The 15,495-nt window shown below is 44.1% G+C and overlaps 1 protein-coding gene across 2 annotated transcripts; it reads right to left on the bottom strand.

Annotated features, from left to right (window-relative positions):
- Positions 1 to 95: 95 nt before the first annotated feature.
- Positions 96 to 14,816, bottom strand: LOC124411893 (insulin gene enhancer protein ISL-1). 2 transcript variants are annotated; one of them, XM_046891419.1, is made up of 6 exons: positions 14,470 to 14,816; positions 6,986 to 7,172; positions 4,974 to 5,278; positions 2,183 to 2,487; positions 1,182 to 1,403; positions 96 to 470 (listed from the first exon to the last, which is right to left on the bottom strand). In XM_046891419.1, exons 1-6 carry the CDS (start codon positions 14,585 to 14,587, stop codon positions 237 to 239), a joined length of 1,371 nt encoding a protein of 456 aa, XP_046747375.1. In that variant the 5' UTR covers positions 14,588 to 14,816; the 3' UTR covers positions 96 to 236. The 2 variants fall into 2 exon arrangements, with proteins under 2 accessions (XP_046747375.1, XP_046747376.1); XM_046891420.1 differs by having other exon boundaries at positions 1,182 to 1,388.
- Between the last annotated feature and the right edge of the window lie 679 nt (positions 14,817 to 15,495).

Below are 15,495 nucleotides of genomic sequence, written 5' to 3'. Positions count from 1 at the left end.
ATTCCGTTCCGCACTAAGGATGGTAACATTTTAACAACAGCAGCAGCAGTAGCAGCAGCACACACACACCTCTGTTTCTTCATTATATCACCGACTGTAAGAGTTTTGGAACGCGTTTTAAACGTTCTTGGCTAGGGCACGCTGTAGGTGATGCACGGTACTATTTCGGACGAGGCTGCAGGTGCGACGGCGGCAGAGGATTGGTGGTAGGTGCAACACAGGTTGAGCGGATGGCACTATGGACTTCCTGTGTCGTGGTGAAGGGAGTCGCTGTCGCTTTCGAGATACGTCACGTAGCTGTCCGTGCTGTCCGGGTGTTGGCCCATGTCCGGACCACCTCCACCAGGGTGGTGACCACCCGGGGGTGGCAAAGGACCTCCACCGCCGCCTCCGTCGCTCATCGGACCGCCAAGCATTCCTGGCGGAGGCAGTGGGGGTGGTGGTCCTCCGTGAAGGTCGTAACCATGCATCTGGACAAGGAGAAGACGGGGATATAGTTCAGCTCGAAATGATTTTATACAGATTTTATACTTTCACTATTGCCTGCATAGCAGCTTATGCGGTGCATTACTGAAGTTAAAAGATGCAATAGCCAAGAAATATCGTATGCAAAACCTTTTTCGTCTCATTAGTTGAATGTATTCCTGCAATTAGTGGTAATTCAATTGCAGGAATTCTAGCTATAGTTCTACATTGCACGCCGAATAATGCTAGTTGCAACTTTGCAAGATAAATGATACATAGGTTATATAGATAATGGACAAAATAATTGATATCCAATGTAGCTAGTAAAGACTAACTATGGCTGAAGTGAGGAAATAGAAAAGTAGAAGAATAACGGTATTAAGAAATCCAATATGGCGTCGAAAGGGTGGTCAGCTGATCAGGTGAGGTTAATTGCACGAATACTAAAGCACAAAAAACTTCTTGGAAGTTTTCGATTTTTTATTTGGTTCCATCAAGTTAATTCATCGTTAAGGTACATGCGATAAGAAACTACTTTTGTGATTAAATACGTCTGCGGTGCAATGGACCGCATGTAAATGTATTTTTTACCGCAAAATGGTGTCTGCCGATATATTGGATCGCAATTAATTCTAATATTCCAGTACTTAGGCAGTAGTATAGTTTTTAATTACACCTCTTTTATGAAATTCTTGTAAAATTAGCCTGCGACTTACCTGCGAGACCAGGTGATGAAACGGTGGGGCGTTTGGATCGAGCCGATCGAGGTCCGTGTGGAGGGCGAAGTCTGAAAGAGCCTTCCAAGGCGGTTGATACGCCTGGACCTCGAGAGGCGTCATTCCGATTGGACTTTCGTGACGTACCGGACTGCTGGCGACCATTGGGATCCCGTGCATCCCGCCGAAGCCCAACTTTCGCCCGTCCTGCAACGGGAAATACTTCGAGCCATTAGCATATTTAAAAAAGAAGATCTGATTATATTGATAAAAATTTCCGAGCTTTGTCAGGGTTCGACATGGTGGATTTGAAGGAGCTTTGTTATATCGTAACTTCTTTGTGCTGCAGCGAATTTTATAGATCTTTGACAGAAGTGTGAATGTTTGGAAACTTTGAAGACTGGCAAATATGAACAATTACTAGGAAAAACTAAGTGAACATTTTTCAAGGACGATAATGTTACGGATCTTGAGAGGCGAGCATGTCATGTATGTATAAGGCGCATTGACATATACATAATATATGACGTATAACTTAAAATTAATTTTATCAGGTAAAATTAAGGTGTATGGCAAGCTTGGGCAGCGGTACGGAAATTTTCGTTAAGCTCTGAATGCCGGGCGTAAAATAGCGTAGTTGTATCAGCAACAAACTTCTAGACTGAAATCTCGGAAAAATTGTTTAAAATCTTTTGACAAGCGAAGCTGTCAACGCTGACACTAAGTCAACATAACCGCCGTGATTTCGCGCTTGTGATTCCATTTCTGTTACACGTGTTCGCTTCTAACGCTGATCAGTTGTCGATCGAGCGTCTTTAAACGTCTAGCAAAATGACAGCCTGAATAGTTTAGTTATATTTTCACTCGCCTTGGACGGAAGTCTGAAAACTCGGAATTTGTTCCAGGAAATTCACTACTCTTCGTCCCTAGGGTTTATTCTCAAAGATTATATATCGTTTCGTATTTCAGGTCGCAGAATTGCGTGAAAAAAAGTTTATTACCTTTTCCTGCTGCATCTGCTGCTTCATGGCGATGGTTTTCTTCTTGTCCTTGCACCGTTTGTTCTGAAACCAGACCCTGATAACCCTGGGACTGAGTCCGGTCATCTCGACGAGTTGTTCCTTCATCAGAGCGTCTGGTCTCGGATTCGCCGCGTAGCAGGTCCTCAAGGTGTGTAGCTGTTTTTCGTTAAGCACCGTCCGCACCCTGGTCGGTTTCCCGTCGGATCCACCGCCACCTTTGTGACCTCCAGACCCTCGAGGTCCACCGGTTCCAGCCTTGTGGGACCCGCTTTCTGACCCGGAGTCTGTAAACGAGCGGTAAACGAAACCCCGAAAATTATTTTCAGCCAGAAGTTATAAGTCAAGAGCGGCTGGCCATTCAGGCTGCATCGAGAAGGTAAGCCGCGCGGCGTTTTTGTTTAGTCTCTTTCGAGTCTTATACACACTCTTTTTCCTCTTTTACCATTTCTTTGGTCTACTCTGATTTGAGGCGAGCCGAGGCTGCAGCGTAGAGATGTTAGTAGAGTAAGAGGAGAAGGCAGGAAAATCCCACCGGTAAATTGTCAATGTCCTAAGCAAACTGGATGGACGAGGAACGAAGTGCCCTAAAGCGGTGAGAGGCTCTTCACCTCTTTCGACGTGAAGCTGCAGCAGTGAACAGTGGTCCGGTTGCAGGGGGCGATCCGGATGTCGCGCAACTGACTCTAGAGGCCGAGAAGAGCGGCGAGCACTGTCGACCACAAAGCTTTGAGACTGTCCCGCTCTGTGTGTCCAGTTTAAACACACGCTATCGTGACAACAACTGGTACAACTCCGAGAACCGAGTTTCTGATATAATGTGTATCGCAATCGACATCGCTGATTCTTTTACATTTCACGAGTACAAATTCAACATCATATAGCCAACGATAAGTCCGCAGTATCGATTCCTACCATCTCGTGCACGTATGGGGCACAGTTTACCTCACCTTGTTATACCAGCACAAGAACCGTGTAAATGGACTGTGTGTCACACACTAAAGTCCAACATATAACCGGGCTGATAAACGCGTGAAAATCTGATAAAGTATTAATTCTTTATAACATGCGCCAATTTCTTCCCCTCTTTCTACCACCGTCACATTAACGACTTGTCGAGTCGTATAATATAAGGCAGCACAACATGCAGTTGCTTTATGGTTTTGAATCTCGTCTCTGCAGGATCGAAACTTTGAGATTAACAATGGCACGTATACCAGTACTGCCGGATCTGCTTCTCAAGCTCCTGCTACTGCTGCTGCTGCTGCTACTGCTGCTGCTGCTACTCGCTGTGAATCTACAAATAAACGTGAAAGTCGTGCGTCGATGTGTGTCCCGGTAGTTGGCAGGGTGGTGCTACATTTGACACCTCTCTCCCATGCTCAGCGTTCCTGTATACGCGACTCCGTATCGCATTAATCGTTCGGACCAGTCGAAATCCACATCCTGGGCTCATCTCGGTGGCATGTGAGTGAATCCGGTATGAGAAGGACGTTCGGACAACGGGATCAACCACTCGTCGGGCAAAACGAAATTCAACGATTCCGTAGATATCGCGCGGCTTCTCGGCTGTATCGAATCGCACACCTGAAGCCGGTCATTCGTTTCAATCCTCCTCACGTTCCATACAGGAGGACGATTTTAGTTCAAACGAAAACCGTAGGGACCAGACACTTCTCAAACAATGCAAAGTCGGGTCGGTAGGTAATGATCGGCTTCCGAAGCTGGTTACCCATGAACCTGAGAAGTCTGTATGCACCTTACACACTGTTTTCCCCCGTAAAGTACCATAACGAGGTAGGTACATCCTGCCTGGTTGATCCAGACAATGTTTATCTCTGAACACTGTGTGCACACATTTGTAGGGTGTATATTTATGCGTACAGATTATAGGTACACAAATTAAGGGTACCTGCACACATGCGCGGCTGGAAGGGACGCGTGGGTGCAGAAGAAGCTGCTACGCGCGTCGGCGTAAGGTTTATAAGCTCTTTCGAGCCTCCAGCATCATCCCGATTAATCCCTACTTAATCCCTTGAGCCGTGGAAGGTCCGGTGGTCAAGCCTTTACGCCCGAAGTAACTCCAATTATCAACACCTAATTATTCCTCCTGATCCTATCGCAACAGCCACGGCACGAGCTCCGAACTTCGATGGCCGATGTGCAGGGCCACCCTGATGGTGCGAGAACGTGATCCTGCATTAGCCGAGGTGTCAGCTCCCTCGTTTGATCATAACCCGTACCAATTACTGCATACGAATTTCGCGCCTCAGTCAGCTGCGCGATTCGTAAATTAAATGAATTTTATATAACGCGAGAATGTTTTACGCGTTTTTCTGGCACGTTTTGCGTACACAAGGTAACTGTTTCTATGACGATCGAGTGAGTCTGCGAATGCGCATGTGTGGAGTACAGAAAAGACCTCTTTCAAATCCGAAGACTCAAAAGTGGTCTTTTCTGTATTGCGCGCATGCACCGTCGCGAACAAATCTGATATTACGCGACCCTAACCTCAATTTCATGCTTCGTGAAAAAACGCGTAACATACTCCTGTTATATTAAAGAACCGTGTGCAACAAGGACCGAACGACCTCACGTATTTGCAATATTCGCCTACGGTTCACCTAACACTCATATGGCAAACTTACACCGCATCCAAAAAAACCAAGTTTGCCTCCTTGTTACACGATATACTACATCGTGCGTGAATGTATGACGACCGTTTTTTAATTCATCTTTCAGTACATAATTGTTTATCTTATTTTTCACTTACCGGACATCGAACCGTCGTTCGGATGCAGGTGGTGGTTGTTGTTCGTTAGGGAGGCGTTGTTGTTGTTTTCGCTACCCGGGACTCCTCCGGGGCCAGAACAGAGCTTACCACCTTCGAGAACGTCGTGGTCGTGGCGACAGAAGAGCCCATCGTGTCTCAGGGCGAATTCGTCGCCGGGTACCAACTGCCGCATGCAGGCTGAACACCGAAAACACTCGATATGGTAGATCTTGCTTTTCGCCCTCATCACGAAATCGTTTTTACTAAAGGACTGGCTGCACTTGTCGCATTTCGTACCGAACAACCTGATGGGAAACCAATAATTAATAAATATCATTCATGATCGTGTGTCACGGACCAGAAATACGCGAGATTATTATTATAACTCTGGAAAGGGTTCTTTCAAGCAGAGAATAAGTGCACTACAAATTGCACTAAATTTAGAGCTCTGTGACTAGAATCTTATTAGAGACTTGAATAAAAGCTGTACTCTTATTATATCTCATCTTCTTACAGGTTTGGAAATAACAATACAGATCACTGTCCTTTTATTAAACTAATTCACCGATCGTCGGTGTTAGGTTTGTGTTGGGTTGATAAAAATTAAATGTACATATGAATTGAGCGCAAGGTTTCTTAAAACATGTCTATCGAATAATTTGAAATTAAAATCACATTTGTTCATTTGTTTGTATTATTATAAATGCTTACCATTCAATGTCTAAATTGTACTCGGGTAAAAACATTTCAAAACAATGAATCTGCACTTTATACATTTTCAAATATCTCAAAAACCGTCCACGTCACATAGAAAAGGTTGACTCAACTGACATTTGATTTGAATTTTGGCTTCATCGGATGTATTATATTAAGCATTCCAAGAAATCTCGCGTGCTGTTATAAATCTGAATTTTTGCGATGCTACACTGACTTCAATCCGACGGACAAAAAATCTATTTCGGGAAAGAAGGATACCTTCTCCTGTAGGTTAATAATCCATTATAAACGCGAGGTTAAAGTCTGTTTGGGATTTAATTTCTGAAAATAGTATCCTATTCTCTGCCGGATATATGTCGAAACTGCGAATGATATAAAACGTTTAGCTGCCTAAAGTGGTGGTTTACATAGTGCATATCTGTGTGCATTATATTACTTATCTTACAGCACGTGCACATGGTTTGTTTTCACTCGATCACATATATAGCTATTGAGAGAAAACAAGAGCCGTACAGGCTGCAGAAATAAATATGGCGGGGGTGGTTCGGGGAGTTTTGAACGGATCGTCGCGTATATGCATTATACGCATAACGCCGATAGCAAAAGAGACGTTTTGTTTATTTGAATACGTCGTTGGAAGGTCGGACGCATATCCGACAGCCCAAATCACCACGAGGTCCGCTGCCACGAAACTGGGTAACGGACACGCGTTTGTTGTTCCTGTCCTCCTGTCTCTCTGACTCGAAACTTCGGCACGGCGTGGGTGTTCCTTCTTCCTCGGCCACCCGCGCTATACATATATCGCCTTATCTCCTATTACACCCTCCTTCCTACTCGCCTGCGTCTCTCTTTCTTTATTCCTCGCTCATTCCCTTTCAACTAGCGTGCTCGGTTTTTCCAATCCAGGTCCGCATCTCCGAATTTGAATTAGCGAATTACAGGTAGTCGCTCATTAATCACTGTAGTCATGTGTACTCCATAAACAGTCAACTATATGATATCACGTCACTGCATCCATATATTATAGTGTCATAATGTCTGGCGTATGATCAAGTAAGATTGACGTACTAGTCCTGCAATTGTGTAGAAGAAAATAATGGACGAAAGAAGAATAAAATTTAATCACTGATACTTTTAATCGCACATCAATCAAAACTGTATGATCGTTCTTGTGGACCTATCATCGCGTAACTTTCGAGGCAGAGAGAAGAAGGCGTTGTGGAGTAGGTACAGGAATAACTCGGACTGAATATAAACGAGGAGTATGCCGCGGATCGTATGATTGTAGTACGTACTTGACATAGTCCCGTTTACAGTAGGTTTTTCCATCGCGTACGAAGCAGGTACAAGTTTCGTCTAAGAATTGCTGGCATTCGGCGCACCGCAGACACGCCGCGTGCCATTCGAGGTCAGGTGCAACCCGGAGTATCCATTGGTCGTGTATCCGTCCACCGCATCCGACGCAGTGGGAAGTTCTGCTTGCTGAAAACGTAGAATATTCGAATAATTACGGATAAATTTATACAAGTATTGGAAATTTCACTAGGCACACCTACGCGTCTGATCGTGAGTCTGCAGCTAGCATAAGGTGGCAAAGGGCAATCTATCGGGCTAATCATCGTCATCAATATCATCGTCGTGGTCGTCGTGATGAGATGCAGGATACGCGAATCACCTTGAATCATCGACGTTACGTTACAGAACCGCGTGTGCATGATACCTACGTGAGACCGATCGCAGGATCTGTGCGGTCTGTTAATGGTAGGAGAGAAGGAGCCGAGCGAAAAGAGTGAAATCTACGACTGGACACGTTAAACGGATTGAGATCGGACATCGCGCCTAACATATATAGTCGTGGTTTCACTACTCGAGTGAGACTAGACCTATGTGCATGCGAAAATGAAAAAGGTAAACGTCAACGAGAAGAAAAACCTGCTCGATGGGCGGAGTGCGTGAGGAGCGGAGAGTTCCTAAAGTGGTTATGGGCGGAGTTATGTGTCCAGTTCCCCGTGCCGCTGCACCGCTCATGGGCCTCAAACTCCACCCTCCGGAGGCTCTTCGGCAGAAAATCTGCGCCAGCGTAGAACGCGCCTTTGCTCACAGCCTTTGTGCTAGTGTGAGTCTATACGTGAATACCATCAGATTCGAAAGCCGCGCGGCGCGTGCGCGCACACATGCGCCCTTCGTCTTCTCACCACCGTAAGCTGTGGGTTGCGAAAATGCAAGCTTGCGAAGAGCTATACACCGGACTACCAGTACTAGGATCGTTCTTGATCACGACCGGCGTTAAAACAGTTTTAAAGGACGCTTTTATTTCAGGGTGAAATAACAGGCGGACGAGAACTAAAATGGGAATTACAAATTTCCGAATTCCTGTAACACCATTCGACGCGAATTTGCGAGTATTCGGAAATCTGCGACAGTACTTCATAGAAATAGTTTGAATGACAAAAGTATAATGAATGTACTTTTGAAAATATCGTAAAATCATTTGGACGAAAGTATTTCCTAGTACATATATATGTTGTATATATATAGATATAGATATATAAGGCTCAACATTGATCATTATTCCATTTGCCAGACTATGAAAGGGGACACTTTGAGAGGGGGGACCAGTGTTTCCCTAGAGAGATTTTTTGTTTCGGGGCACAGTTTACTTAGGGTTTTCAAGTATTATCAGGTGAGAGTCAGGATTTGTGAGACGCCGGCTCTCATAGCTTCGGGCAGTTAAAGTAAAAGCGATTGTTGTCAGGTACAAATTCCGCAGTTCGAGGAAGAATTCTGAAATTTGTTGAGAGACATTCTGCAACCGATCACTAACGAACAGATTAGGCAACAATGTACAGTTTCAAGTTGTCCTCGAATTTTGTAATCATAGAGCCGCTTTAACAAATTGCTAATGTTTTTGACGCACGACCAGGTCCGTGCTTAGATGCTTTGTGTCAGTATTTACTTAGACTATACATCTGTACCGATATTCGCGAGGAAAATGTCTCCAGGGCCGATCCGATAACATTACAAAAATTGAGTACAGCGATTTAATTATATACTAGTACGTTCCAAAAATATACCATCAAATTCACGCAGTATGTATTTACTACACATGCATTTTTCGTCAGAATGAGTTTGCAAGTATAATAGTATTGAAATGGATCGAGCAATATCAACGCACAAGTATTTATGAATGGTATTTCATTTGGTTAGACATTTGATATGATATAAAAAAAATCAAATTACAACAATAAATGAATCTATTAAATGAACATGTGTTCAAAAAAAATTATAATTATACAGCAAAATCGCCTCAAAGATTATTACATGTAATAAATAATAAGTGCGCGTGAAGTTCAGTCAGAAAAGTTGCTCTACATTTCTTTGAAATTTAGCTCTCAGGCATTTCCGATTCTCGAAAGTATATGTACAGTAATCGAGAAGATAGCTGAGAAAAACCTTCAAGAATCGCTTTCACAGTAAATCACTGATAAATCCTTTGAAAAATTCATCCACCTCGAGAGATAAAAGTACAGAAACAGAGAGAAGTAATAATCAAGATAAATCGAATGCTTGTTGAACGCTTTGGTGTAAAAAGGATTCCTGAGGTTCAAATATTTGTTATGAAACACTGTAGATCAGTTTCAAAGTTACACATTTATAGTGATGAAAAAACTTCAACACTGTTTAACAAATATTCGTAAAGTGAATTCTAACACTGGCACAAGACACTTGTGATTAAATTTGAAACTGAAAATTTTCGCTACAATTTACAATTCTGTAACCTGTGAGTTTTGTAAAGTGTGAGGCTTAGAATTTTTCAATAATACTCTGTAGCTTCATAAGCATAATATAAATGTAATCATTGGCTTGCGCTCTGAAATTTAGAAGCAGTCGTAAGTTTTGCATAGTAAATAGTAATGTAACTTCCCAGTTCCCAAACATTACTATGCATAAAAGTAATCATCATCCAGAGGGAGAGAAAACATCTATTCAAATACAAACCTGTCACAAAACTTTCTTACGCGAGAAGAATTGATGTATCAGGTTGAAATAAACTATGATTGAATCAAATAAAATCTTTTTGTTCCAAATAAATCGAATAGGATTTTTTCCGAATTCATTACAACTGCAGCGTCTTCTAAGTTATTTGAAAGAAGGTAGAAATGCCGGAAAAATTTTGTTTATAAATTTAACGTGTGTCTGAACATTCCACGAAACTTTACACCTGTAAAAATGTTCCATAAATCTTGAAAGATATTTAAGAGAAGGGAAAAAAAAAATTGGAATAGAAAGATCAACTGCAGAGTTTACTCAGAATATAACAACGCTAAAAATCCGGCTTCATATAAATAAAACATCTGTTCATCGCCTTCAGCGACTATGATATCAATTTCAAAAAGATACCAAAGAGTGTTGAACTGACACGTGAAAACGGTATTCATGTAATTATTGTAGCGATATCTTCAAAAAATTGAGCCCGAGTCTGTCTCTGGCTCCACGCGAAGCTGTGTACCTATTCATCTCAAAGTTAAAAGCGCATGTCATACTACCATGCAGAGAAACTAGAAAATGGAGAAAACGGATAAAAGAGAAGAGTCGACCGGAAGTAAATTATATTTTGCCAAAAACGTTAAGAATATCACGGAGAGAAGAAAAAGAATAGATTTTACACAAAACTGCATGAAAAGCGGGACACATCAAGTTATTTGATCAAAAATATCCGTGTCAACTGAATTTTTTACAATAAATTTAATATATTAGATTTTACTCCGCACACAGTGATTTTCAATGTTCCAAGAGTAAATTCAACATTCGACGAAGTATATTTTACCAAAAAACCCGATGTATCCCACAACTCCAGCAGTTTTGATTAAAACCTACTCTTTTATTTCCTCCGTGATTAACTGAACAAAAGATTTTCTAAGTTTTTTTTTTTAGAGAGCATAAAATTCGTTGAAAGAAGTGCAATCTCCTTAGACGTGACGTACGTCGAAAGGATCATGAAGAGCAGTTAATAGGAGATGTAATAACCTCTGGGATACAAGGCGACCGAAATTAAGGTAAATAGTCGTTGTTGCATAGCGACGTAGTGTTGCGTGCGAATAGTCGCGGGGGAGGAAGGTGATCGAAATGATCGTGCAGTGTAATATGAAGATGGCAAAAGGAAAGGATAATAATTAGCGGAGGTGTTAATGAAATACCGAGCGAACGCGGCCGGCGTCGGACACCCAAGTCGGCGTCTGTGAACTGCTAACCAGACATTCCTGACACGCGGCTCGGCGCCGATCCGGTCACCCGGCTGTCCCCGGCCCTCCCTCACGATCTATATCCCAAAAATCTTCGGCCCTTAGCCCCGGTGCCAGGGTGAAGATAGACAGCGAGACACAGAGTGAGAGAGAGAGAGAGAGGGGAGAGAAAAAAGACAAATTTTATACAGACCCCGCAAGTTCGTGAATTATAGACATTCTAATTCGAAAAAAGTCGGAACACCAGCAGCTTCGATTTATAAACAATGTTGTCTATTGTATATTATACTTGTATATACCTGTGTTACATACCAATAACGGTTAGGAAAGAAAGAAAAAAGCAAAAGCAAAAGCAAAAGCAAAAAAAAAAAAAAAAAAAAAACTAAGTAAAAAAGAGTGAGCGCGGTTGAAAGGGAGAAGATATACTCTGTTGGGTACTAAATTTAGGATGTACGCTTAAATGAACCAAAGGTTGTCTTTAGATATCCCCGTTAAATTTATGTAGGTGTTGGTCGAGGCTTTATCAGTGGCCAGCATTCCTACGCGTCCTGGCGGCGTCCTGCCGGCGCCCCAGCGTCGCCGAAGAGCAGGTTCTAATTCCTTTGACTCAGTTCTGCTTTAATCTTCTATACTTGTATAATGTCGGGCGCAAGTCCGAGCTGCCGGGTCACCAGCCATTCGGTGTGTTGGTGACGCTGCTGCACCGGGGGACGCCGAGAGATACACACGACCCGATCGAAACCGCTGCTGCACCTGATCAACCGCCGCAGGACTGCTCTCCGATCCCCGAAAATCGGTAAGTTTAGTTCAAACGACGGGGGACCGTCGAAGTCGGACCCTGATCCTCCGGATTCGCCGCGCCAATTAGCGCCTGCATCCGTTATCTCGACTTAAATCCGACGATTCGATCTACGATTTTTGTTTTCTTCTGTACCGTCGAGGCACAGGTTATACCTGTGTTACGATAATAGTAGTTATAATTACACGATTATAACGCGTACCTAATTATTCGCCTTTTCCCTGCAGTGCAGCTCTTTGAGACCCCTTACGAATGCCGCGATAATTGAAGGCCGGAGGTTCATTTTTTCCCGTCAAAATACCGCGATAGGATCGGCTAAATGTTCCAGGATCAGATAAAAGTTGAATAAAAGTCGGCGGAGGCGCTCTGTCGAGTCCTAAGAGCCGCGTAGTAGTCCGGAAGTAGTTCGGGCCTCGTTACCGTGCAGCGCATTAAAGCCCGCAATTAGCGCGGGGATTCCCGGGGTTGACAGTTACGCGGTTTAAGTGCAGCGCGATTCCTCTCGCACTATATTTGGAAACATAGGTCCGCATAACTATATATAATTCGAACGATCTCTAATTACCGTTGCCATTTATGTGTAAAATCGAAAATCGCACCATATTATCCTATGACTGCGATTTGGGTATTTTGGAAAGTGTCGACAGTGACAGAAAGCAGGCGCCTCAATGAATCCTCGGACATCCGGGTCCTCGGCTTGAGGTTTAAGGTTTAAGGTTACTGGCGCTTGACCTGCGCCGTAAACGGACACGAGGCCTTTTTTCCGGGGAAAATCTCGAGGCCGAGGTTTCTACGACACCCTCAAAACGGCGCTACCCTTCTTAGTCTTGAGCCTATACCTGGCGTGCAGTCAGCGTTGAAAAATCCGTGTACACTTTTACGGTGGCGCCAATAAGACCCACCGATTGCATCGGAACACGGAACGTCGCTATTTCGCCTTCCTTCCGTGAGGCGTTAACCTGCGATCCTCCACTGTTAATGTAAAATTTCCGCATTGCGAGGAGCATGGTGGTGATTCGGATGAAATTGGAAGGAAGTTTTTTTTTCTCTTTCATGCACAGAATAACCATCTATCTGGGGGCTTCGTATCGATATACATCGAGAGAGTGTTCAGGTATTTATAGAAATGATGGAGCGAAGATATTCGGCTTAGACGAGATACAGAGAGAGACGAAGAACAGTCCGGTACAAAGATGTACGATGTCGGATGTGCGGGGGCTAAAAAACGAAAAGGAAAACCGAGTGAGAGAGAGATGGAGAGAGGCTGCGGACTTCCTTCGGCCGGATAGCATAGGCCTAATTCAATTGCAGGCCGCCGCTCCGCAAACACTCATGATAATTCAATCAGGCTCACCCTGTCCCCCGCCTTATACCCTGCAGGGCGACCCTGGTTCCCGGTGGAACTTGTTCCCCTCGGCGATCCGGCTGGGTAAAAGTCCCGTGACTGTGCTGCAAGCTTCGACATCACCAAGCTTCTCCCCCCTCCGGCGGCGCACGACTCGCGAACCCTGCAGAAGTGCGACGCCGTGCACATCAGGCACGTCTACATGTTCCGGAGTGCAGTTTGAGTCTCGGTGTCCCGGTACCCCTTAGCTATAGGTATAGAGGAGGGCGAAACGGCTCTGCCGATAATCTTCGGATGAGAACATCTGCACTCTAATCGGCTGATCATACTCTGGTTGTTTCGTTGCATCTCGGTCACCCCTGCAGGACGCCGTGTGCGTACCGTGAACCGAAAAGTAAATCACCCCGGACTATCGCGGGGCAACCCTCGAGGTGTATAAGTATAGGTATACACGCAGTGTGCCTTATACTGCGGCAGGACTGTGACTACGTCTGCTATATATATATATATAGGTGCACCAGTGGGTAGCAGCTCAGTAGCACTTTGCCTGATTAAATCGGTTCGCATTTCGAGGAGGCATGGGGCACCCACGCCTGGACGACGTGCTTGCCTCTCATTCCGACGATCCGCCGGTCTATAATTGTGAACTACAACGCCTCGACGTTAATAATCGCTCGGGGACAACCGGCTTACGCAACTATATCGGGGATAATAACGCGGTGAACTGATCGCTTGGATACCTACTGCACTCATGTACCATGCGGTGGGTGCTGCAACCCTTTACATTCCGAGTCCAATGTCACTTATGAATTCTTTGTCGTAATTCTGTTAGTCGCTTATAGGGAGGTCAGTTTGTCTATGATACGTTGCTCGGACACGGTACCTAACCTGCTGATCGTCTCCAATTGCGTATATTGAAGACGACGACAACGATGTTGAGGATAACTTGATTTCTTAAGCGATCAACTGTAGCTGAGAACGATTCAACTTCCTCTTACATTGATCAGTATTATCGTATCGTGAGTAGATACAGAATGTCGCTGACGTAACGCTATAATGAATATTCTAATGAGAATTTCGTATAATCCAATGGAGCTTTTCCTCTCTGCAGGCAGACGGTTTACCTGGTCCACCTTGTGCCGATAGAGAGTCGTGGATGTTGAACCGATCAAGAGCATAAGATGTTATCGTACAAGGTCGCGAATTAAACGACTGCCGATCAGGTTTGCAAAACCGATCAGAGATCGATTGATATACACTATTCTAGTATAATGACTTGAAGGTATGCATGGCAGAGTTATCTGTAGCTGCTTGCAAGCCAAACGGAGCGTTACGGGAGTAATGTTGTAAATAGAGTGTTACATGTAGATAAGACAGAAGGTTCATACGTACTTTGGGACAAAGGATCTCCCGACTCATCTTGAATTTTGACAGGCGATATTTTTAGGGACCGCGGGGGCCCCTGCAGGCCCAGAGGCCCCGGACCGCCGCCAATGCTGGCCCTCTGCATAGCGCTGGGACCCCCTATTTCTGCGCTTCTCACTGAGCACTTTACCCGATGATTAAATCGTTGACTTGTAACTAACGGTGTTCGACGGTACTTGGTCACTGTTAAAACACCACTACTCCGATAATCCAGATCTGCAGCTTTGTCTGATCTGCACTTGTGATTCACGATGGGTGCAATAATGCCGACGATGTTGATAAGAAAGTGCTCAAATTTCGATTTCCAAATCACTGATCATCTATACATGATTAACTATATCTTGTACCGAGCATCTACTGTCTTATGTTGATAAATTTCCAACTTTTCAAACCGCATTCGAAGCAGTCGTACATAAAAATCTCCGCACTGAGTATAAATTCTTGTGACAAAATTATACGCTCAACATTTCACTGTTCACCGTCAGAACTGCAGCAGTATAATTTAAACATTCCTACATGTGTCCTTTATACAAGTGTGAAAAATTATAACACCCTACAAGTATATAACATGACGAACTGGAGCACAGACTTGTTTGTTGATCTTGAAAAATCTTGTTCACGTTATTTTTTTTCCCAATTATTTATCTTCCGTCATGTAGTTGCACCCCTTCACTGATTACAAGGCATCAATACCAGACTGTACCGTTTAGGGAATGATCAGATCGAAGTGTTAGTATATGTTCACGCGTTTCAATGTATAAACCGTCGTCAGCTGGGGCAAGGAAAGGGGGATGGTGATGGTGGTGGTGGTGAACTTTTCGCGCGTTCCACCTTGGATTTTAGTTTATAATCGGTAGTCGCGGACTCCGTCTTCCGCCGGCGTAACTCCACGCACGTCAGCCCCGACAAAGTTGACAGCGCGGGGCCCAGCGAGGCACTGAAACCGTTTGGCGCCTACCCGCCCACGGCCTGGGTTTCCCCCACGAGAAGCCT

This window comes from Diprion similis, chromosome 10 (genome assembly GCF_021155765.1).
Source record: "Diprion similis isolate iyDipSimi1 chromosome 10, iyDipSimi1.1, whole genome shotgun sequence".
Taxonomy (NCBI): Eukaryota; Metazoa; Arthropoda; class Insecta; order Hymenoptera; family Diprionidae; genus Diprion; species Diprion similis.
This window is presented reverse-complemented; position numbering and strand designations above follow the sequence as displayed.